The sequence below is a fragment of the Arvicola amphibius genome, chromosome 4, assembly GCF_903992535.2.
Source record: "Arvicola amphibius chromosome 4, mArvAmp1.2, whole genome shotgun sequence".
NCBI lineage: Eukaryota > Metazoa > Chordata > Mammalia > Rodentia > Cricetidae > Arvicola > Arvicola amphibius.
In genome coordinates this window covers 26,249,849-26,273,488 of record NC_052050.1, presented here as the reverse complement: position 1 = coordinate 26,273,488, position 23,640 = coordinate 26,249,849, and the positions used below count along the sequence as shown (strand labels likewise).

Genomic DNA, 23,640 nt, shown 5'->3' with positions numbered 1-23,640 from the left:
CCCATGTAGGGTAGCCCCTGGCACCACCACGCCTACATTTCTGATGGGAAAGAAGCCTGGGGCTCACGATCTGCCCAAGCACATCCCTTGTCTTGCTTTTGGCTAACTAGGAGTAGGGTCCTTGTGGTATTTACTAGCACCCAGTAGAGGGAACAATGGAGGTTTGAACTCTGGAAGAGCTCCATCTAGGGTGCATTGCCTGGCTGGCTCCTTGGAACTAACTCATCCCCTCTACAATATCGCTTTCTTCTCTCTTTAGAACTCTTTCATGTTCTAATGTTTGTATGCTTGTATGTGACCTTTTGTTTCCATTAACTTCACAACCCTGTAAGGTAAAATCTTTTTTAACAAACATTATAAAAGCACTTCTGTATAATAAAGTTGTTTCCATTTATCTAATGCTTTCTCATTGTCTGTTTTGTAAGTTTTGTGTCTTTAAGTAAAAAACAAAAGAGCAGGAAGGGCTAGGAGATGGCTTAGTTGGTGAAGTGCTTGCTGCCCAAGCCTGAGGATGGATTCGGATCCCCGGCACCTGTGTCAGTACAGGGCACAGCAGTGCGCGTCTAACTCTAGCACCAGGGTGTGCAGGTAGGTCGACCCCTGAGCTCATAGGCTGGCCAGCCTACCTCGCTTGTGAGTGCCAGGTTCAGTGAGAGACCATGACTCAAAAATGATTTAGAGCTGGTAGGAAGGATCAGGTGGTAAAAACACTTGACCTGACATCAATCCCTCCATTCCATTGTTGGAGAGGACTGACCCCTGAAGGTTGTCCTCCAATCTCGACTTCCTGTGTAATCCCTTCCTTGTATTCTCACACACATCATACACACACATGCACACACACACACACACACACACCACACACACACACACACAAATAATTTTTAAAAGTTAGTTTCAGTGTGGTGGAACATGATTTTAATCCCAATGATCAAGAGTCAGAGGAAGACAAATCTCTGAGTTGCAGGCTAGCCAAGGCTACATAGAAAGAACCTGTCCTCCCCAAACAAAGCAAAACAATTTAAAATACTGTGGAGAAGCAATTGAGGAGGTCTTTGGCTTCCATGTATACATATATGTGCACACACATGCACACATACAAGTACATGCACACCATAACACAGGAAGGATAGAAACTGACTTTTTTTTATTACTTTATGTAACTTGTCTGAACTGTGTGGTCACTGTCCGTGTAAAACAGTGAACATTTAAATGCTTGCCATTTGCAGGGAAAGGAGCAGAAATCCATAAACCCTTACTAGATAATAAAACCTTTTGCTGTCTCTTTATTTGCCAACCTCCCATTTTGTCATAGTTGCCTATTCCTTTCTAGGAATAAAAATCAGCCTCTCTCTCTCTCTCTCTCTCTCTCTCTCTCTCTCTCTCTCTCTCTCGTGTGTGTGCATGTTTCCAGTGAACATGTGGGTGTCAAGTATGAGTGTAGGAAAGTATGTGAGTGTGTAAAATTCCTGTGACAGCGAGCAGTTGGCAGGTGTGCTAGTAGGCAAATCTAGATTGTGTAAGTATCCTGCGTACTTGTTCTTCTTGTTGTTGTTTTGAGACAGGGTTTCTTTATGTAGCCTTAGCTGTCCTGGAACTCACTCTGTAGACCAGGCTGGCCTCAAACTCAGAGATCCGCCTGCCTCTGCCTCCCAAGTGCTGGGATTCAAGGTGTACACCACCACTGCTCAGCTCTGTATGCTTATTCTTGAACAATCAGTTTCAAATCATTTCCAAATAAACATTTGACCAATAAATACTAGGCTAATCCATCAGGTTGCTTCTACATGCTTGTAACATCTCTATTCTTTCCACTTAACAGATGGAACAGTTGATACCCAAGAAGTTATGGATCTGTTTTGAGTTCACATACCATGCTGGGGTGAAGTCAGGGTTTTGCCTCTGTGATAGATTGCCTTTCAGGAGCCTGCAGCTTGTCCTCCAATTGGATAAAATTGGTATCAGACCCTGGGAACTGACTGGGTGCCAGTTTCTGTATTTGCACGTGCAGCCCTTGCTCCATGTTGACCCAGCGTTAGAGTCGTCAGGGTTGCCCCAATGTGCTGTTACTGAGCAGGACCCCCGCACTGAGCATGCTCCGCGAGGCCAGTGTCTTCTAAGGAACGTGCCTCCTCTCTAGAGTTGAAACTCTACCACTCTCCTCTGCTCTTCACCTAGTTCTTCACTTCTTAAAACACTCAGAAGACTCCTCGGTGCCACAGCCATGCAGTACCTACTGCACTTTTATATAGGAGAGTACAGAGGGGCAAATCAGTGAGTTTGGCTCAGAGAGTGGTGCTAGGTTATAGGCCCAGGCCAGATGGCTTTTCTGTGATATATACTAGGCAGATATTGTACCCTCTGCCTTGTGAATACGGTAGGCCTCAGGGGACTTTGTGTGGTTTAGTGCAGGACGTTGTACCAAGTGGGGCAGGTGTTAAAGCTTACGCTAAGGGAAGTCCCCTTTGGTCCAGCTTTTCCTCAACCCCAGGCCCCAGGAGCCTGGCTCTGGGATTACTAATCAAAGTTAGAGGAACAGACAGACCTTGTTAAATCCCACCCTTTCTCTCACACCAAACCCTTCAGCTATCTGGCTGTGATCCTTAGAGGCATTCAGTCATTCTTGTCGTTTTTTTTGCTTATGCTGCAGGGCACAAGTGAACCCTGTTCTACTTATTTTAATCGGTTGAGCCAGATTCTTTTTTTGTTTTGTTTTGTTTTTGTTGTTGTTTTTTTTTGTTTTTTTTTTGTTTTTTTGTTTTTCGAGACAGTGTTTCTCTGTAGCTTTGGAGCCTGTCCTGGAACTAGCTCTTGTAGACCAGGCTGACCTTGAACTCACAGAGATCGTCCTCCTCTGCCTCCCGAGTGCTGGGATTAAAGAAGGCACCACCACCGCCAGGCTGAGCCGCTTCTTACTGTGCAGCCCAAGCTATTGCAGAGTTTGCAATCCTCCTGCCTCTACCTCTTGATTGCTGTGGGCAATTGCAGATATCTGTAACCACACTTAGCCCTACTTTACTATGTAACATAGGGGAAAATGTTTTCTGTGGCTAGAGAGATGGCTCAGAGGTGTGAGCACTTGCTGCTCTTATAGAGGATTCAAATTCAGTTCCCAGTGTGCCCATTGTGTAGGTCTCAACCACCTGGAGCTCCAATTCCGGGGGAATCTAATGCCCTCTTCTGACCTCTATAGGCATCTATATGCACAATACACAAACCCATACACAGACACACCAGTACAGTACACCCATAATTAAAAATAAAAATATGTATTTATTTTTTAAAAAGGCAGTTCTCTTGAAATCTTTGGTTTTGGTGTGCATCTTTTATCTGAGGCGCTTGCTGTTGCTGGCTGTAAGTAAACTGTCCTTGAAGCATTATTTCATGGCTCAGCCAGCTATGTGAAATAGACCTATGGGCATTTACTATGTGAGTGTCCCCGCTTGTATTCAGATTGCTTGTCCTTAGGAATTGATCAAGTTATATAGACTCCCTCCGTGACCTTCTTTCTATATCTGCCTGTATCTTCCACTCTTCCGGCTTTGTCCTGACCCCAAGTAACTGATGGGTGACTGGCGACCAGAATAAGCACAAGAAAGAAGAGGGTGACACGAGGCTGCCCCCAGCTCCCAGGGGATTGTTTGGAGCTTAGTTGTCCAGTGGGAGCCACTGTGCCGATGATAACTGTGCTGTCTGCTTATAACGGACTAGCTGAGCTTGCCTTCTGGGTCTCAGAAGCTGCGATAGGGCATGTGGGTTGTTAATATCCCATATTGTTCCCCTGGATCCAATTATCCATTTGTATCAGTAGGATACGCCTTCTCTTTACTGATAGAAGGTGACGTTACCATGAAGCAACTTGGGGGACAAGGCCTGGTTTGTCACCTACCTTCTAGTAATGTGCGTGGCCACACCGTCTGCCTCTGGAAGATGCATGTGGAGAGGCAACCTGGGAACAAGGCCTTGGCTGCTTCCTTCTCTTTGCTGTTGTTTAGCCTTTTCGGGCTGGCTTACCCTGGAGGCACTGCATAACCTTGGTGCCTCTCTTAGGAAGTCTGAACAACTGGCATGGTGAGACCAGGGCTCCAGAGCAGGGGCTGCCCTGAAAAGTCTCCCCAGCACACTTTGGGGTTTTTCCACAGCATGGTAATTTGCCACTTATTTCTAGTTCGGTTCTAGAAGGTCAGGGCCCAGTTAGGGATTCACTGGGTCAGATGTCTTTGTGGTTATCTCCTCTGTGAAGTTGGGGACATGAGATAGAGCTCGAGCAAAGAGATGGTGGTCAGACTTTCTGCAGGAGGAACAAGGTAGTTCACACAGTTGTGTTGTGTTGTGTGTTTGGCGGTGTTGGGGATTGAACCCAGGGCCTCAGACATGCTGGGCAAATGCATGCCGTCCTACTGAACTGCACCCTCATACCCTTCACACAGGTTTTCACGGATGAAACAGCGCAGATTCGGTGACTGACATTTTTGGTTCTGAGGAACCCAACTGAGCCCTTGTCCCTTGTAAGTGTCCCTAGCCCAGTCCAGAGCAGAGTGAATCAAAAACCAAGGTTAAGTGCAGCAGATCCTGACAGAGTCCAAGCTAGTGAAGTGTAGCCAGTAACCTATGTGTCCTCTGTGCCCCTAAGTATGCTTGATGGTTACTGCAGCTTGCCCAGCCATGTGACCAGGCTTTCTGGTGTGGCCAGCCGCAGGTAAATTGAGCACTATTTGTATTTTCCTGCTTGGGAGGAGGTGGGTAGGGCCATGTGGGAGCCTATAACACAGCTGTCTTCGTTGCCTCAGTAAAGCATGTTTACCATTGGCTTTGCCCTTCTTTCTCGTGCCCCAGATGATAACACAGACTGATATTCCACTTCAGCTGCGCTGGTCAGCAGCCCTTTTCTCTCTACCCTTTAGCAGTTGGAACCTTCTGCCCTCAAGGGGAGATACTTAGTTAGGAACCTGTAACGATCTCTTCTTGGTGGTCCTATTTTCAGAGAGAGACCACTTTACAATCCCCCTGAGTGCTCCGTGAGTTTAGTTCTTCCCATTGTCAAGCTAGACTCCAGCTAAACCTTTCTTTTTTTATTTTATTTTATTTTATTTTTTATTTATTTATTTATTATGTATACAGCATTCCTTTTTTTTATGTATGGCTGCAGGCCAGAAGAGGGCACCAGATCTCATTACAGATGGTTGTGAGCCACTATGTGGTTGCTGGGAATTGAACTCAGGACCTTTGGAAGAGCAGGCAATGCTCTTAACCTCTGAGCCATCTCTCCAGCCCTAAACCTTTCTTTTTTTAAAGACAAAGTCTCACTATGTAGCCCTGGTTAGCCTGGAACTAGCATTAAATTTATAGACCAAGTTTCTTAAGTCTGTCTGTTCCCCTGTGTTCATCAATGTATCAATGTATGTGTGTCTAGACAGACCTTCATGTGTGTACATCCATATGCAATCTTTCGGGTGAGCTATTTGGAAATTATGACACATTCCCCTTTCCTTCAGCAGTTTCTCCTGAGAATACAGTTTTCTTCACAATATTGTCATGCCTAAGGCAATTAACTGTGACTGTGTATCATTTAATATCTAGCCTGTTTTCACACTTCCCATTTGGTGGCTTGCTTTGTAATTTGGGTTTGGGGGTTGGAACTCAGGGCCTTACACGTTCTAGGCAAGTGCTCTTCCTACATCCTCAGCACAGAGGATCTTACTCAGTTTAGCTTTGTTTATCAGTTATATCTTTTTAAAAAGCCTCTCCATCCAGATTTTTTCCCTACTCTGAATGTGCACACTAGGGAGGGAGAGAAAGAGAAAGAGAGATGATTTGCACATGTACATGCATATACACTTGTGGATGCCAGGGATTGCTATCAGATATCTTTACTTTTGTGTATGTGTGTGTGTGTGTGTGTGTGTGTGTGTGTGTGTGTGTTTGAGACAGGGTTTCTCATTTCTCTGTGTAGCCTTAGCTGTCCTGGAACTTGCTCTCATAGAGATCTACCTGCTTTGGCCTTCTGAGTGCTGGGATTAAAGGTGTGCCCCACCCCTGCCTGGCTTTTTTTTTTTTTTTTTTAAACACAGAGTATTAGCAAACTGAGAACTTGCTGTTTGGGCAAGTTGAAGTGGCCAGCGAGCACCTGGATGCACTTGTCTTCCCTCCGGGCTCTGGGATTACAGGCACATGTTTGTTGCTGCACCTGGCTTCTACGTGGATGCTGAGGATCCATAGGAGAGCCTCATGCTGCCCAGTAAACACTTCACCCACTGAGCCATCTCCCCAGCCCCTTATCTTGTTGTTGTTGTTGTAGTTATTGTGTCTATCCTGTGTATGTGTGGGCACGTGCACGTCATGGTACCCATGTGGTGGTCGGGACATTTTGGGGTCCATTCTCTCCTCCCACCATTATGTGAGTTTAAAGGATGAAATTCTGCTGAGGTGTCTGGCCAGTCCAAGTTTGTTTGTTTTGAATAATATTCCTTTGTTTAATCTTTTTATTCTTTGAGAATTTCATACATATAAACAATGCATTTTGATTGCTCACTGCACTTTTTCCCCATAATACATTTCCAAAAGTCATTTTGGGCTGGGCAGTGGTGGCGTTCGCCTTTAATCCCAGCACTCAGGAGAAAGAAGCAGGCAGATCACAGCCTGAGTTCATGGCCAGCCTTGGCTACAAAGCAAGTTCCAGGACAGCCAGGGCTACACATAGAAACCTGTCTCAAACCAGCAGTCATTTGGAGCTCTTCTAGACCATGTACTTCTCTTCCCATTTCCTCTGGTGTCATTTAACTTCTATACCCTGTGTTTCCATTAGTGGGAAGTTAGGTCTGGAGTCTGATTAGATTTAGGCCAAGCATTCCTGCAAGAGCGTTTGACCCCAGGATGGTGGCACACACCTTTAGTCCCAGCACTCAGGAGTAAAGGGCAGGTGAATCTCTGTGAGTACCAGGCTATTGGGCAACATAGTGAGATATCTCAAAATAAAAATCAACTTCCCATGGGTAAAGTGTGTCTTCATACTGATATTTGGAAGTAGGTAATACCAGATTGTTCCTAGGTAGTAATACTGCCATTGAAGAGAGGGTATGGGGGCTGAACACAAGGGCTTAACACACATGTGCTGTGTCCCTGAGCTGTACCTCCAACCTAGTCATGCTAAATTTGATCACTTTAGGTGGTGACCACCAGATTTCCCACTGTCAGAGTACATTATTCTCCACTAAATTGGTTTATGGGGCGACACTTTGGCGTTGTGTAAATATCCTTTTCCTCACAACCTTTGGCCCAGCAGTCTTGGCATCTGTTGACTCTTCATGATTGAGATATGACATTGAGAGTTTCATAAAGACAGTTCTGAATTGACACGAATTGGAAAGAACACTACCAATTCAACGAGAGGAATAACAAAAACAATTTTGTGGGGAAGGGGGCAAAACGGGGGTGTCAAATTTTGTCAACATTCATAGGCATTTTGTGTAGCTTGGATGATACTAAATTGCATATTAGTTGCTTAAACATGAGTTGTGGTCTAGGATTTTGCTGGAAGCCAGGAAGAAAGCAGACTGGATAAAGTTAAAACTAATAATGGTTTATTCACAAAGTGGAAATTACTTAGATTGTTTGAAAATAATCTATAATCTTATTTCGCTTTTATTCGGTTCTACTTTCCTCACTAGAACTTCTCTTTTAAATTGTCTTCATCTTCCTCAGCCAACCCAGCATACCCAGTGGCTGAAGCAATGTTCCCGAGTCCTCGGTAGGATTATTTCATCCCTAGCAAGGGTTTCCTGAACCATGGCAGCCAGAAAGTCATGAAACGGTTGAGTCTGACTGACCTACAAGTGTGGGAAATGGTCCTTGACAAATCTATTTTGGAAGTAAAGGGCCTCACTTTGCACTTTGACCTTGAAGACATGAGTTCACCTTTCAATATGAGGTGATACCTATCATTGTAAGTCTTGGTTTGGCAGTGGTGGTGCACACCTTTAATCCCAGCACTGGGGCGGCAGAGGCAGATGGATCTCTGTGAGTTCAAGGCCAGCCTGATCTACAGAGTGAGTTCCAGGACAGCCAGAGCTGTTATACAGAGAAACTTTGTCTCGAAAAACCAAAACTAAAAAATAAAAAAAAGGGTAAAGCCTTGTTGACTCTGCCCTATAGGGGAATGCATGAGAATGTAGGGTGCATAGAATCAAAACTGAAAGTGGGGTACAGTTTCATTATAGATGAACCTCCCAAATCTGGTTCTCCCTTTGCCCCACTAACTTTAAAAGCTAACCTAGGAGCTGACTGGGTGTCATGTTTTTTTGGTTTTGTTGTTGTTGTTTTCTGTTTGATGGAAATCATTACCATAGGAGACAGGGTTTCTCTGTAGCTTTGGGGCCTGTTCTGGAACTAGCTTCTGTAGACCAGGCTGGCTTCGAACTCACAAGAGATCAGCCTGCCTCTACCTCCTGAGTACTGGGGAGTAAAGGCGTGCGCCACCACCACTGGTGAAAACCTATTACTTTCAAACAACCATGGGGTGAGGCTTGCTTTATGGGAGGGGACTACTGTGTGTGTGCTTCTTACAAAGGCCCCCATTAGATGCTAAAGGAAAGCATGCTTCAGTCAGTAACTGCTGGTGATTTGTTTTATCTCGAAGGCTACAATCCTACAGACGTCCTCTTCAGAGAGCTGAGATAAGGGGTAAAAAGTTCACACTACTTCCTTTTCTTCTAACTGCAGTTTCTTGAGAACTGAACAAATGTCAGAGGCCCGGCACCCTGCTTCTTTGATGCTGGCGCATGCACGCTGGGGTTATCCTTTGCCTCCTGGAAGATACACAGAGTTAGTGTATTCCTTATTTTTTTCCCACAGTGACATCTCCAGAAAAGCTTCTCTTGGCCTAGTCCTCCAGCTGCCTGCAGATGTGATCTGCATTTGGGAAGTCAGACATGAAGCCAGAAATGGTTTCACTGGCTCTTTCTTGAGTTGTCCGTTTAAATGCGGAGTCACAATGATTGATGGAGGGCTTTGCTGAGAAGTTCTTCTTGTGCACACAAATACCATTTCTTTTTTCTGGGTAAAGTCTTCTTGGTAGGGGAAATATGATGTGACTTTCTCCCCTCTCCAGTCTAGTTCTGTCTGTTGAGTCTCTTCTCCCTGTGAAAGTTGAGCATTAACTGTGATTTAGTGTTAGGAGAAATGTTAGTCAGGGTTGGGATTATAGTTGAGAGGCAGAGTGCTTCCCTGAGTTCGAGTTTCAGCTCTTGAAAAAAGAACAAAGGCAACCTGCTCAGAGCTGCAGATTTAACGTAGCAGGCTGGGAAGGATGGGGGCTCCATGGGCTTTCCATGGAGGACTTCTAACCCTTGTACAGTCATATGGGGGTTTCAGTTTTACCATAACTTCCCCCCAAAACCCACGTGTCGTGTCCGAGTTAAGCAGTGAAGTGGCCCCTAACCATAGGGAGCTCACGAGGCCACCTAGACCTGTCAAGCCCAGCACATGTCCAGAAATAGGCAGTTCCTATGAGCTGCTTGGGGGAACTTCTACGCACTGCAGATCTGTTCTCGGGGAAATGTTTAGAAATTCTGAGACCCTGTTGTATTTTGTTCTCCAGATTTCTCAAGTACTGCACCACAGTGGACAGGACAGGGCAGGACCCCTCGGTGTCCCGCCATACTGCCCTGGCCCTGCCTACTTCTCATCCCTAAGTGAAGACCATTGATTAAAAAACAAAAATAAACAGAAGCATGCATATGTACGTGGAGAAAAGCAAGGATCTCTGGGTAGGGCACGCATGACTTTTAGTTTGGGGTTTTCACTCGTCCGCATTTTCTTATTTCCTATAACATGTGTCGCTTTGGTTACAATAAGGGCTATTTTCTATTTAAGCGGGGAGGTGGGAAGGCTAGTGCTAAGAAGTTTTCAAAGCCTGATGGCATGAGAAAATGACTCATACCTTGTTTATTGAAGCAGCTAGTTGTCGAGTTTTTGCTGGGTGTAAAATCTCATTATGTCTCGCTCTCATTTTAGGGTTACACTAGGAAGGCTAGGCACGTGGCCACGGTGGTAGAGTAACGTCTTTCCATCCTGGGTTTCTTCCTCCTATGTGGCCTGAAAGACAGTGAAGTGATGGAATCATCCCCCCAGACACCCAGCCAGAGCCCTTTGGTCAGGGCTGATTTCCCCTGGCAAATTGCTTGGTCCCCACCCCTGGCCATGCTGAGGAGAAGCAGAAATGTCTCATGTCCTGCGTTCTCAGTAGTCTTCATCCTGAGCACCATCACCTCTCCTTCCAGGTCTTCTCCTGGGGTCAGGCTTGGGTTGATTCCCAGCCGGGGATCTTGGGAGAGGTAGAGGTGAATAGGCGGCCCTTTTGAAAAGGCCTTTGCTGGGGGTAGTCTCTCGGGGTATGCCTGCTGGTGGGGTATGCCTGCTGGTGGATAGCTGGCACTGACGGGCAGCAGCATCAGCCTTCCCTCTTCTACCCTGCCAGTAACTTCTTGTCTTACGCCTCTCTTATCAGCAGAGACTATCAGAGAGTTGGTGCTTAGTGGACACTCAAACCTACTTACTAAAGGCGTTGTCTGCTGTTTGTGCTGCTGGCTCCCTTGACAGTCCCCTAATAGGCAGATACCACCTGACTGCTGGGCCTCTCCTCTCTTAGCCCCTCTCCCTGAAGCCATACAAGTATAGCAGTTGGGAGACAGGGCCAAGTGGCTCTGGAAGATAGCACCTAAGGCTTCTTATCTAGTGTGTGCTGTTTTGTTTTGTTTTTTCCATTTGTTGTTGCCCAAGAACCAAAGCATCCGCCACTGCTCAGCAGCGTGGTGAAATGGTCTGGCCTGGTGCCAGGATGCCTCGCCAGGTGGCTGAGCTGTGGAGGCTGCTGCATGCGATGGGCCGATAATACCCAGTGGGGGTGTAAACAGGACACTCCACCCTCCTGCAGACACCCAGCCCGTGCCCCGGCGCTGGCTGCTTTGTCACTGCCTGTCTTGATACCAGCGTGTCTTCTCTGATACAGGAGCCGATTGTTCTGTTTCTCTCCCGGGTTCCCAAATCTGAGAGGGGCGCTTTCCAGAAATGAAACCAGTTCATCTTCCAGCCACAAGCAACCGTTGTGACTTCTCAACACTTCCTATCCTTTAGCCGTAATCACACAAGTGCAGGACAGAGTCCACTCCCCAGGTCTTTCCCGTATGCCCGCCACGGCTGCACTCACGTGTGAGACTGCTAAGGGGACCCTGTCAAGCAGTGGCACCTAAGCGCTCATCCACAGCTACTGTGGCCAAGTCTATAGGAAGTTTTATTGATTTTTTTGTTTGTTTGAGACAAGGGATCACTGGAACTCATGCTCCTAACACCTCTGCCTCCCATGTGCTGGGACTATAGGCGTGTGCCACCTGCCTAGCTCCAAGCTGTTTGATAGCCTTCTCACACCACTTATCTCAGGCAATATCCAGGACAACGGCAGACTGTCCCTTATAAAGGAAAGGACTTTCACAGTAAAGACAAGTACCTTGCCAGGCCTGGTGGCACAGGCCTGTAATCAAACCTTCTTGGGAGGCTGGGGCAGAAGGAATGTAAATGTAAGTAAGGTTTTTCTAGGCTAAAGATTGAATTCAAGGATACCCTAGGCAAGTTATAGAGACCCTGTCCCCAAATGAAGAGAAGAGAGTGCTGGGGTTGTAGCTCAGGGGTAGAGTGCTTGCCTAGTGTGTATGAGGTCCAGGCCTGCCATGCACCTTCCCAATCAGGAAGGCACAGGCCTCTAGGTAGAGCCTGCTCAGAGCAGGCTTCTCTGCAGACTCCTTTCTCCACCGCCTCCCCTGTATCTTCCTAAGGGACAAAAGCAGATTTGCATTTCTTTTCAGCATCCTTGAGCGATAGCTTGGGCCAAGGGAAGGTGGGTCTGGTGGTGGCAGTGGTGCTGGCTGCAGTCCCGCTACAGTGAGGAGTAGCTGTCAGACCTCTGCTGCTTCTGTAGCCCCTCTCAGGCATCCGGACCAGGCTGTGCCTCCCCCCCCCCCCCCCCGGCCCCGCAGCCCCTTTAAGGACGGCACAGAGTCACATCAGTATCTGATTTTGGCTTTGAGTTGTTGTTAGGGGAAACTGATGCCTTGGTTTAGCTCTTAATCAGTTTTGGTGCCCTACACAGCAGGTGCTTGCCAAAACATTTCGGGGGAGGTTTACAAAATAAGCAGTAGATTTTTTTTTTTTAAACTAGAAAAAAAAATCCAGTCTTTTTAAAGTACCCTCTCCTTTATTTCCTAGGCATGAAAGAAACATGGCATTTTAGTCTCCTCAAAGGGGCTGGGACATGCCAAGAATTTGGGGATTTGGGAGGGGCCATGGAATCTTCCTCAGGGCACTGAGAAAGGAGGTAATTCTACCTTGTGGCTAGCTAGGAGCTGAGCCAGCACCCTGTCCTGGGATGTGGCCACTGTGGAGATAAGGCTGGGGCCCAGCTGTAACCTCATCCAAAGGGGTGGGGAGAGCGAGGTGGGTCCTGCAGGTGGGCTCAGTGTGGTGAGGTCTTTGCAGGCCTGTGTGCCAGTCCACCAGCAGGGGAGGCAGGGTAGCCTCCCACAGGACTCTTGCTTTTCTTCATTCCATTCTCTCCTCCCTTCCCTTTCTGTCTTAGTTCCTTTAAGATTTTTCCTTTTTTCCTATCTATTTCTGTTGTTTTTCTGTATATATGGAGGAACACGTCTCACAGTCTGTGTGAACAGTTTTCTTTAGAGAGAGGTGGAGAAAATGTAATATCAAGTGGAATAATGGTTGATTCTCATACCACTTCCAGGTTTTGAGTATTTCCGGGACACTGTCTGTTAGGACTATGAGTGACGTACTGCTCACTTCATTGTTCTTGAAATTGGACCCCAGCAGTAGCTCACTGGCTAGGGTGATATAAAGTGTGTGGGTGCTGTTGTCCCCAGGTGATAGATTCCTCTGTGACAGATTCCTCACAAGAAACAAATGAAAACAAAGACACTTTACAGGAGACCCGAAAGCAGGCCTGCCCTACCTTTGCCCTGCCTTGTCCCTGAGGAGCTAAAAGGGCAGTCCCCTGCAGATGTCCAGCAGCCTCCAGGCAGGTGGAAAAGAAGCGTGATTTAGGTATAGGATGCTGCTGCCTTCTTGAGATGAGGGGTGTCATCAGACGCTGCTCCTCTGCCCCTTGACTTTCTTTGGTCTCCCTGTCCCTTCCCAGGGCTGGCAAGGGAGGAGAAGGTAACTGCAACCCAGAGTGCTTTATAGTAATGGTGCGTGACCAGGAAATACCAGATAAGCAGGAGCTGCTTCAGAGTCTCCGGAGAGCACAGGGCAGGTGACTCCGAATGACCTCCCTCCCCATCGCTGTTGCTCAGCCCTGGGTCACAGTCTCTGTCCTTCAAAAGGAGGAAGAAGCAGCCTCCAGGTTATGACGTCCTAGCCTATGTACTACATTTGCTCACCTGCCCCTCTAATTATCTGTCATGTAATGTTGCAGAAGGTGCTGTCTAGGGGCCCTGCCTTCTCACTGGGCTGTGAGGGACAGTCTTAACGGAGGGCTATAGGACAGCATTTCAGTGTCTGTGCTGGCTTCTGTTGTAGACCAGAAACCCCAGAAATATCTGAATTAGCACTTTACATCTTAAGCCCAGTGCAGAATTGCAATTGAATTGCTTGTATGGAAGGTGAACTTGAGACTAGAACTACTGGCCTGTCACTAACTTACTGCAGTAATAAGGCCACAGGAAAGTAAAGGAAGGGGGTGAACTCTCCAGAGCCTCCGAGAGGGACAGATAGACAAGTGGCTATGGGGTCTTTACTCAAGCTAAGCACTGGCATGGATCTGTATAGATTCACTGGTGTAATTATAGAAGCTTTATTTTTCTCCTATAGACTTTTCAGTTTTATTCAAGTACTTGGGTTCTTGCCAACTGCCAGCTCTATGCTGTAGCCACTGGGGGCTACAAAGATAAGCCAGGCCTGACCTCACTGGCTATTCATTATCTAGGGGTCACAAATACCTGCAAGCCAGGAGAGAGACCAGCAAGTACGGGAAGAGTACAAAGAATACGGAGCAAACGCAAGACATTCTGAGACACTCCTCACAGGGGATTCCCAGGATCTGGAGGATGGGGAGGAGGTGGAAGCAGTTAGGCTGGCCTGGCAAATAGCTCAGATTTCAACACCAGGCCGAGGAGAGACAGCCAGGTCAGCAGTGGGAAATGGTACAGGGCACCATGTCTGGGATGAGGTGGGCCACACATGGGGCCTTCGGCACTGTGTGTGTGTGTGTGTGTGTGTGTGTGTGTGTGTGTGTAAATTACACATATTCACAGCCATGGCATGAGAGTGGAGGTCAGAGAACATCCTGGACAACTTTCAGGAGTGGGTTCTTTCTTTCCACCAATGAGTCCTGGGCATCAAACTTAGGCCTTTATTGGCATCAGGTGCCTTTTCCCTCTGAGTCACCTTGCAGGCTTCCAACTTCCAGCTTTGAAAGGACCTTTGGAGAATTTTAGCGTAGAGATGTTATATGATCTTTTAAAATAATGTATTGCCAGACATGGTGATAACTACCTATAGTGCTAATCCTTAGGAGCTGGGGACAGGCAGAGTGCAAGTTTAAGGCCTGGTTAGGCTATATAAAGAGAACAGTTCAAAAAGCCAAAAATGCCAGGCGGTGGTGGTAGTGCATGCCATTAGACATTCATGGCTAGCCTGGGTGCTGTAGTGAGATACTGTCTCAGAAACCAAAAATGACAGGACTGTGGTGGCTCATGATGACTTCAATCCCAGCACTCAGGAGGCAGAGGTAGTCAAATCTCTGTGAGTTCAAGTATAGCCAGAGCTGTTAAGCAACCTCCCTGCAAAAGTATGCTGTAATCAGAATTATTGATTTGGAAAGGAGGTAGAAACAGCCAAACAGTATTATGATGTGCTTCCATTATTAATCAATTAATTAGTTAGTTAATTAGAGGAAGGGTTTCACCATGTAGCCCTGGTTGTCCTAGAACTCACTCTGTGGACCAGGCTGGCCTTGAACTCCCAGAGATCAGTTTGTCCTTGCTTCCTGAGTGCTAGATTAAAGCCGCCACCTCCTGGTGCCTGGCCCATTTTCCAATTTTAAAATGAATGTGTGTCCACATTTAGAAGGTGGATTGCATGAGGACATGATGATACCGGTAGTTTGTTTGTTTGTTTGTTTGTTTTAAGATGGGTTTCTCTATGTAGCCCTGGCTAGCCTAGAACTCACTGTGTAAACCAGACTGGCCTCAGATTTCAGAGATCCACCTCCAGAGTGCTGGGATTCGAGGTGTGTGCCACCATACCCACCAGTATATCATGATATTGACAGTGATTATCTCTGAGCTATGTGATTGAGGTCTTGATTTGTTTTGGTATCTTGTTTGATGTATACATTTCTTGACTTTTCGACAAATCATACTTACAACTTTTGTCATGAAGAGTCATTTTTAAGTTCTTCTAAGTGAGTACTTATTTGCTGGCCAAGGGAGTTGACCTAGAAATATTACAAAAGTCAAATTAAACACTAAGAGTAAAGTTGGTTATGTACTAACATTGATGAGCTCCATATTAGAGAGGAAGAATGTTCAGTACTATAGGAATGGTTAAAACCGGGCAGTGGTGGCTCACACCTTTAATTTCAGCACTTGGGAGGCAGAGGCAGGCAGATCTCTGTGAGTTTTAGGCGAGCCTGATCTACAGAGCGAGTTCCAGAATTGGCTTCATAGCTATTGAAAAACCAAAAAAAAAAAAAAAAAAAAAAAAAGTTAGGCAAATTACTGTTTGATATCATACAGTCTTTAAAAATGGCAAATATGTAGGTCATTGATACTTTGAAATGGGATTTTATAATGACTGGAATAAGGCAAAATATAATATATAATAGTTTATATTGATTACAAGCCTTTCAAAATATATGTAAATACTTAATTTGGAGAATGTGACATTGTTGGTGTTTTTTTTTTTTTTTTTTTTTTTTTTAACTATGGTAACAAACAATGTAAAAGTGACCACTTTAAACATCTGAAGTTTATGATTCAGTGGCATCAGGACATTTACAGTGTAGCAATCACCATATCATTTCTAGAATTGTTTGTTATCCCAGACAGTCGATATTTGTTAACAATAACTCCCATTCCCCCTCTTCCTGTGCCCATGGTCACCTCTACCTCCCTCTGTCCCCATGGATTTGCCTATTCCAGAGGCCTCTTGGAGATGGAATCATCCGACATTGGCCTGCTTTTCTGTGTCCGAGTTATTGCGCCTTGCACCGTCAGTGCTATAGTACAGGTTGCCTCCAGTTCGGGGCTATTATAATTGATGCTGCGGTGATCATGGGTGTATGAATAATTTTTCAAATCTCCGCTTTCAGGTTTGTTTTTGGGTTTTGAAGGGAATATAGAGGTTGAATTTCTGGACCCTAAGGGAATTCTCTGTTTAATTTTTTGAGGAACTGCCAATCTTTTTGTGTCTCTTTAATATAAACCTCTTCAAGTCTATTTATACCTAGAGTTACTAGTTCTCTCTGCTGTGCTGGATATACACATAAATTACCAAGGGATTACTACAGATGTGAAAGCGTTCTGTTCTGTTTAAAGGGGACTCTTTATAGATCTGCAGATAGTGGAATGTTTTGAACGTGGCCATGGAAAACAGGGTCAACCCAGATCACTGAAACTTCCAGATGATTCCAGAACCCTTACGTTTAAAAAACAGTTTCAACTTTTAATTTCTCCCAGAAATCTTTAACCAGTGTAAAATGAAATGAATGCATTTATAATTGCCTCCCTTTTTTTATTTTCATTTTTGCCATTCAGATAAGAGGCAAAGAAGGGGGAGAAAAAGACCTGCAGACTTGGATAGTTTCCTAAACTGGACTCCTCTTCTTGGAGTTCTGTGGTTCTTTCCAGGCCCTGCTGAAACTGCTGGACTGAGGGAAATAGGAAGACTCCTTCATGCTGGGCATGGTGGCACACACCTGTAATCCCAGCTATTCAGGAAACAGAGGCAGAAGGATTGAAAATTTAGGGTGGGCTTGGGCTCCATAGCCAATTCAAGGCTATCCTGGGCAACGTAGCAAGATGTTATCTCAATAAAATGAGGGAAAAATGAAATTGTGGAATACAGTTTGGTGGCAGAATGCTTCTTAGCCTGTATCAGGCTCTGGAGCCAGTCCCCAGCTGCACAAAAAGAAGAAAATATATTTTTTAAAAAATTAATTGAGCAAAGTTTGTGCAGTGCAAAAGTCCTAAAGTGGATACAGGGGTGAATAAGGAGGGCAGAATATAAGAAAGCTTGATTTTTGTGAACATGCGGTTCCCTAAAAGGCTGGGGTCCAGTACTCCTAAAAGGCTGGGGAACAGTACTCCTAAAAGGCTGGGGACCAGTACTCCTCCACAGAGTCTCCTCATGGAGACTCAGAAGCTACGGGCTCAGAGTCTAAAATAACTTCTAAAGCTAGGCATGGTGGCTCATGCTTTTAATCCCAGCAGTTGGGAGGCAGAGGCAGGTGGATTTCTGTGAGTTGGTGGCCAGCCTGGTCTACAAGAGCTAGTTCCAGGACAGCCAGGGCTACAAAGAGAAACCCTGTCTCAAAAACAAAACAAAACAAAAAAACAAGCAAGCAAACACACAAAACATAACCTCTAATTCCAATGTGAATGGTGGCAATCATTCCCAGCGCTAAAGTGAAGTCAGGAAAGCTGGTCAGACAGGATGTGCCCTTGCTGCTTTGAATTCTTTCGGGGGGAGGGGGACATGAAGACGTGTCCTGCAGGTGAGGTGTCCTGCAAGAGAGGAGGCTGGTTACCATGACTCCTTCCTCCATGCTGATGTCAAGGCGTTGCGGGCTGTGCTCTCTTTCAGCCAGTGTCCCATGTTCGGTGGCCCCAGAAAAGTCAGTGTGTAGGCCTCAGCCACCCCAGGTTCGACGTACATTCTCCCTGGACACCGTCCTCAGTTCCTACCTTCTGGGCCAGTGGCCACGAGATGCTGATGGGGCCTTCACCTGCTGTACCAATGACAAGGCCACCCAGGTAATGCTGCTGACACCTAATGGGATCGAGGGGTAAGAGGGCTGGCTGAGGGGTCCTCTGGTCCAACATTCATGAATTCTGTCATTGAAATGACTTGTCCTGGGTTTTGGTTGTTCACAGATGCTCCTCATCTTCTACTGTTTACCAGGGATTTTGTTATTGCTGTTGTTTTTCTTTGTAAATGTAGGTGGAAAAGAGTTTGCATCCCACCTGCCTGGGGAAGAGAGCTGTCAAGCTGGGATTTTCAGTTTGGCTTTCAGGGGGGACTTTACATGTGGGAGACTTCACAGCCAACTTTGGAATTTGGGCTTTTTTTTTTTTTTTTTCCTGAGACAGGGTTTCTCTGTAACTTTGGAGCCTGTCCTGGAACTAGCTCTTGTAGACTCACAGAGATCCTTCTGCCTCTGCCTCCTGAGTGCTGGAATTAAAGGCGTGTGCCGCCACCGCCCAACTTGGAATTTGGGATTTTTAAAATGAGTTTTGCCTTCCTGAAGTTAAATTAAAGCCAACATTCAGTCCAGTTTGCACTCCCCCAAGCAGCCCAGGAAGTGGTCAAAGAGGTGTTGAGCCAGGTCTCCTCCCACTGGAGCAATCGGAGTAGGGCACTCTTGTGAGGAGCTTGCCAGCAGCCTGACGAGGGCTCCAGAGCATCCCTCTGAGTCCTGCGGAGCCCAGCTTTCTCTCCTGTGTTTTCATGGAGAGTCGTGTCCTTCGAAGGACCTCCACAGACCATCCGCTCCATGTGTCTACCATTTTTTTTTTCAAGACAGGGTTTTTCTGTGTAGTCCTGACCGTTCTGGAACTTGCTCTGTAGACTAGGCTGGCCTCAAACTCTAAGAGGTCTGCCTGCCTCTGCCTCCTGAGTGCTGGGATTAAAGGTGTGTGTCCATCCTTTGGATAAGACAGTGTTAGCCTGAGCAAGAAGCCATCTTATCTGGAAATCACCCAAAGATATTTCTTATTCTGACTCAGGACTTCAGTCTTCTTAGCAGTTAAGTTGGTGAGTGCAAGGCTCTCGCTGCGGGCCACTTAGGCTGAGTCCTGCTCAACTTCCAAACACCTGAGTTGTTCTTTGATAGGTGGAAATGCAGAAAAGAACACCCAGCTCACCTCAGCCCTCCATTCTGAGTAACAGGACAAGATGGGGTGTGGCAGCTCTTTCTTTGTGTGCTGAGAAGGGTGTATCTGCTCTGCCCATGTACCTGCTGCATGATGGCCAAGGGATATGGAGCCCCTTTCCCATGCAACTTACTCTGCCTCCTTCTCAGCACATCCTGTTGGTTCCTTTCTTTTTGTGAAAATACCACCATTTTCAAGTGGTATTAATGAATGTTTGAATGTGCACTCCTTTTCAATGGGAATAAGATTTGGTTTCTCTGAGCCTGGTTTCCAGTTCCCTGAAGGCCAATGAACAAACAGCCAAGGGATGTCATGGGGTGGGTGTCTGGCAAAGTTTGGAGGAGCAGAATTCTCCCAGAAATGCCCATGTTGCATCAAAAATAATTGAAACAAGTTTAAGCCTGTAAGGTGACGTCAGTGGTCCTCGTCAGATGTGCAGGGGAGGGGAGAGGAGTCCAGCACTATTCCCCCTTTATCTATGATGAGGTAGGTTATGCTTCTCCCTTGTGGACCTAGGAGGACACACTCCTTTCTCTTTGGCTCAGGCCAGATGATATACTTAATCCGGGAGGGCTTCCTGCAGGAGTGGGGCTTGAGGTGGCTTCAAGTAGACGAACTCATGGGCACCCTTTGCTAGACATCAGCTCTGTGGCCCACTTATCCCCACCTCTGTCACTTTCTGTTTGCCAGCCTCCTGCAAAGTGACCGTCCCACTCCTCACATAGTCTTCTCTGTCACCCTTAGGCAGGCCTGGCCTCAGACGTCCTCTGGCCAAGTGGAGTGGCCTGGGTTCTCAACTGCGTGTTTTTGCTTCAGCTCCAGCTGCAGGCCAGATCTTTTATATAACAAGTCTGGGCTTCTTGCCACAGCAAGACAGAGGTCAGCGATGTGCCTCCATGGGTCTGGCAAGGCCCGGCCCTCCAGCTTTCTTCTTCTCCGGGATGGGCTCCAGCCCTCGAGGAACTCTTAGCAACCTGTCAATATTGTGGCTGCAGGCAAGAGGTGGGAGAATTCTGATCAGCGTGAGCATCCAACCTCAAGTGTGCGTTCTGCCCATCTTCCAGCCCTGCTCTTCAGGGAATTTGCTGCTTCTAGGCTTTGGGCTTCACTCAAATTCCTGCTCGAGGCCCCTAGCCTGGCACAAGCTGCCATTTTTAGCACTGGCGTTATGCTATGAAAGCCTTCGGCTCAATTGCCATCTCCCCAGAAGACGTTGTACTTCCTTCTAAACAGCAAGAGATCACCCAGAAAGGATGAATGAAGAAGAAATTTTCAGGAAGTGTGGGGAAAGGAAAAGAGGAGGAGGGACACTAGGCTAGGTCTTTTAAGAGGTCTTTGAAAGCTTACGTAGTTAGTTAGTTAGTTATTTAGTTCTGTGATGCGGGAGATAGAGCCCAAGGTGAGGACTAGTACTCACCACTGAGCCACATTCTGAGTGCATTAAAAGTGTTGCAGCCATTAGGAATGGTGGATGTCAGACCTTTCCCAGGTGCTTTGAGCAAGCCAGCCATTCCCACCCTTCCCCTCGCTTGGGCCCTTTCTCTCCTAACTAACAGTGCAGCATTTCATGGTCTGTTTCATTCAGTTAACTGGTGGGTACTTGTTACTGTTCTTTTAGGTGCCTAAACGCCTTGTGTTGGAGACCATATCTTACCCAACGCTCCTGGGGACATGCTTTTTAGTTATGCCTGAGGCTAAGCAGTACCTTCCCAGAAACCCCTAGAGAGACCAGGGGCCTTGCTCATTCCAAGTCAGTGTCAGAGCTAGGTCCCAGACGCAGAACATCTGCCATTAGAAAGCTGGGTGTACTGTGTACTCCAGGCCTCTGCTTAAGGCGGAAGACGATTAAATGCACTCGGCACTTGTGTCTATGGCAACGTTGTCTTCAACCCCTGGCCACATTCTGTGCCCTCGGTCAAGTAAGAAGCCCATCGTCGGGCAGCAGTAGCTAGGTTCCTCACATATTTGAGGCAAGAGGAACAAATGGGATAGGGGAGGGTCTTACTTGGGGAAACAGCTACCCTAGGAAGGTGAAGGGGTGTGATTGACAGCTGGGGAGGGGTCCTCTGCTTTGCGGCTTGTGTCTTTTGCAGTGCTGAGGATAGAATCCAGGGCCTGCCCATGCTAGGGTCCGTGTGCTCTACTCCTGAGCTCTCTTTCCAGCCCAGCATGTTTCGCGCCTGCAGGAACAATGTGAAAGGTGTGAACAGCCACCAGCATTATCTTCCTGAGATCAGGGCCAGGAAGGAGTGGAAAGTTACTCCCCCAGCCCCACCCCTGTGGCATCTCCATTTTCTGTGGGAAGTCCTGTGTCTGAGAAGAGGTTTTCAGAATGGCCTGGGTTTATTTGAGTGTGTTTTCTTCTCTATGGCCCACCCTTCCCCCAAGTCATTTGGTAACCCAGAGCTGGCCACCAAGTGCTTTGGGTTGGTCTCTTCTAGTGGCTGGCCCAGGCCAGGGCCAGCGATAGCAGCACATGCCAGTGGCTGTGGTCACCCCTCTCCCTTCTTGCTGTGCAAAGCATGTAAGCCTTGTACTTTCCTGAGGCGGGGAGGTGGGCTTACCACAGCTGGGATGACTGTCTGAGCAAAATTCTCCAGCTGGTGGCATCCTGCCCACAGAAGGGACCTTGGGTACCAGCCCTGCCTGGCTCCACCCACACTCTGCTTCTTTCCATCCCCATTTCTGCTTCATTAATTGGTAAGACAGAAAGCCTTTGTGATTCTCCCTCCCCGCATAGAGCTCTAACTTATCCTTGGGAGCGGGGAAGCCTAAGTCCTTAACAGACAGCTTTACAGAGCATCCCAAAGACCAGAGGTGGAGACAGCTTACTGGTTGGAGAGGACTTCTTTCTTTCTTTCCTTGCCTGTGGTGCCAGGGGTGGGGGTGTGGGGTCCTCCCTTTCCCTGAGCTATTGCCTTGGTGCTCGCTGATGGCACATAATTCAGTGTGACCGTCACATGCCTTTAAAAACTGTTTTTCTTTGTGGGTGTGAGGACTTGGGCACAGAGCCTGTTTTCCAAACTAGCGACCAGGACCAGTGGTTCAGTACATGGTTTGACTGCAGTATAGCAAATGCTTGAAAATGGAGCCACGATGGAAAATCTGAGGGTCGTCTAGTCATTGTTGAGTTAGAAATGGTGGCTTTGGCCGCGTGCAGCCAGAGTGCTGGCCAGTGGACCACCCCCAGAGACTTTTTGTTTAGCCCGAATCCTAAGGGACTGGCTTGCTGAATTGAGCTCGTCATGTGGCTTCTGACCAGCCATCTCTCTCCAGCCAGGTCCCACGCTGCTCTTTACTTCCAATAGGTAGCAGTGGGTAATCTTCTTAAGACCCGACCCAGCTCTGCAGTAAGAATGTGCTCAGGAGCCAAGGCACTGGGGACATTGGGAGCCTGGACTCTTCCCCTTCAGGTCATGACCTCCAGCTAGAAACTTAGCTGATTTGGAGGCCAAGAAAGACATTCCAGTGTGGAGGGTTCCATCCCCCTTCCTTTCGTTGCTCTGTTAGCTCCTTGGGAAGCCATCTTCCACCTCCATGCCCAATCTGTCCTTCCACATGTTGCCCTGGAATCTTCCAATCCCTGGCAAGGCATTCATATTCTACCTCTGCCTGTCCAGTTTGAGCAGCTGCACAGCTGGCTGCTCCACTCATGGTGAGCATAGTTTACTCCTCACTCAGTAGCTCCCTTAGCCAGGGTGTGGAGTAAGTCCATTCTCGTGCAGGAGTCCCCTGAAAGGCTTGACTTTTTTTTTTAATCTTTGATGCCCAGACTCGCCTTTATACAAAGGGGCTAGAATGACCATTTACACCTGCTGCTCCAGTTTGGCCTGACCCTACCTGCCGACCTCCTTGAGATGGGTCTTAGCTGTGACTTTACTGTTCCCCCAAAGAGACCATGATCTAGACCTTTGTTTCTGAACAACCAGAGGCACAGTTCCCCCACTTGACATACTCACTGCAGTTAGCGAGTCAGGAAGCTAGGCCATGATACAAGCCAGGCTTGACAGTACTCACACCAGCCTGGAAGCAGCTTGGAAGCTGGGCAAACCTGCTGTGTTAGGTTCCTCAGGCTGCTTAACAGCTACCTCAGGCTTCATGGCTTAGGACAACAGATGTGTATTCTCTCAGAGTTTTGGATTCCAGAAGTCTCCGAGTTCAGTTGCAGTGACTCAACATGAAAGTATTGGCAGGTCCAATCTCTCAGAAGCCATTTTTTTCTTTTACTTTTTGTGGTAGGGTCATTACTAGGAACCCAGGTTGGCCTTGAACTCATTCTGTAGCCCAGGCTGGCCTTGAAAATTGCAGTCCTGCAGCCTCAGCCTCCCAAGTGTTGGTACTGTATGCAGGCGCACGATACTTATATGCAGGGGCACAACATCTGGCTCAGGATGTCATGCTCTTGGGGCATCTCCTTGGCTCTTCTAGCTCCCAGTGGCTGTCTTAACTTAGAGCACCTTGCTCTGGTCTCTGCAGTAGTGGTCAC

General features: G+C 47.1%; 1 protein-coding gene across 1 annotated transcript in view; it reads left to right on the top strand.

Moving 5' to 3' along the window:
• Fam117a (family with sequence similarity 117 member A) overlaps positions 1-23,640 on the top strand; it is a 44,704-nt gene that overhangs the window by 9,569 nt on the left and 11,495 nt on the right. The window contains exon 2 of the mRNA XM_038328584.1: positions 17,866-18,035. Within this exon, the coding sequence (XP_038184512.1) occupies positions 17,866-18,035 (170 nt within the window). The remainder of the gene's footprint in view (positions 1-17,865; positions 18,036-23,640) is intronic.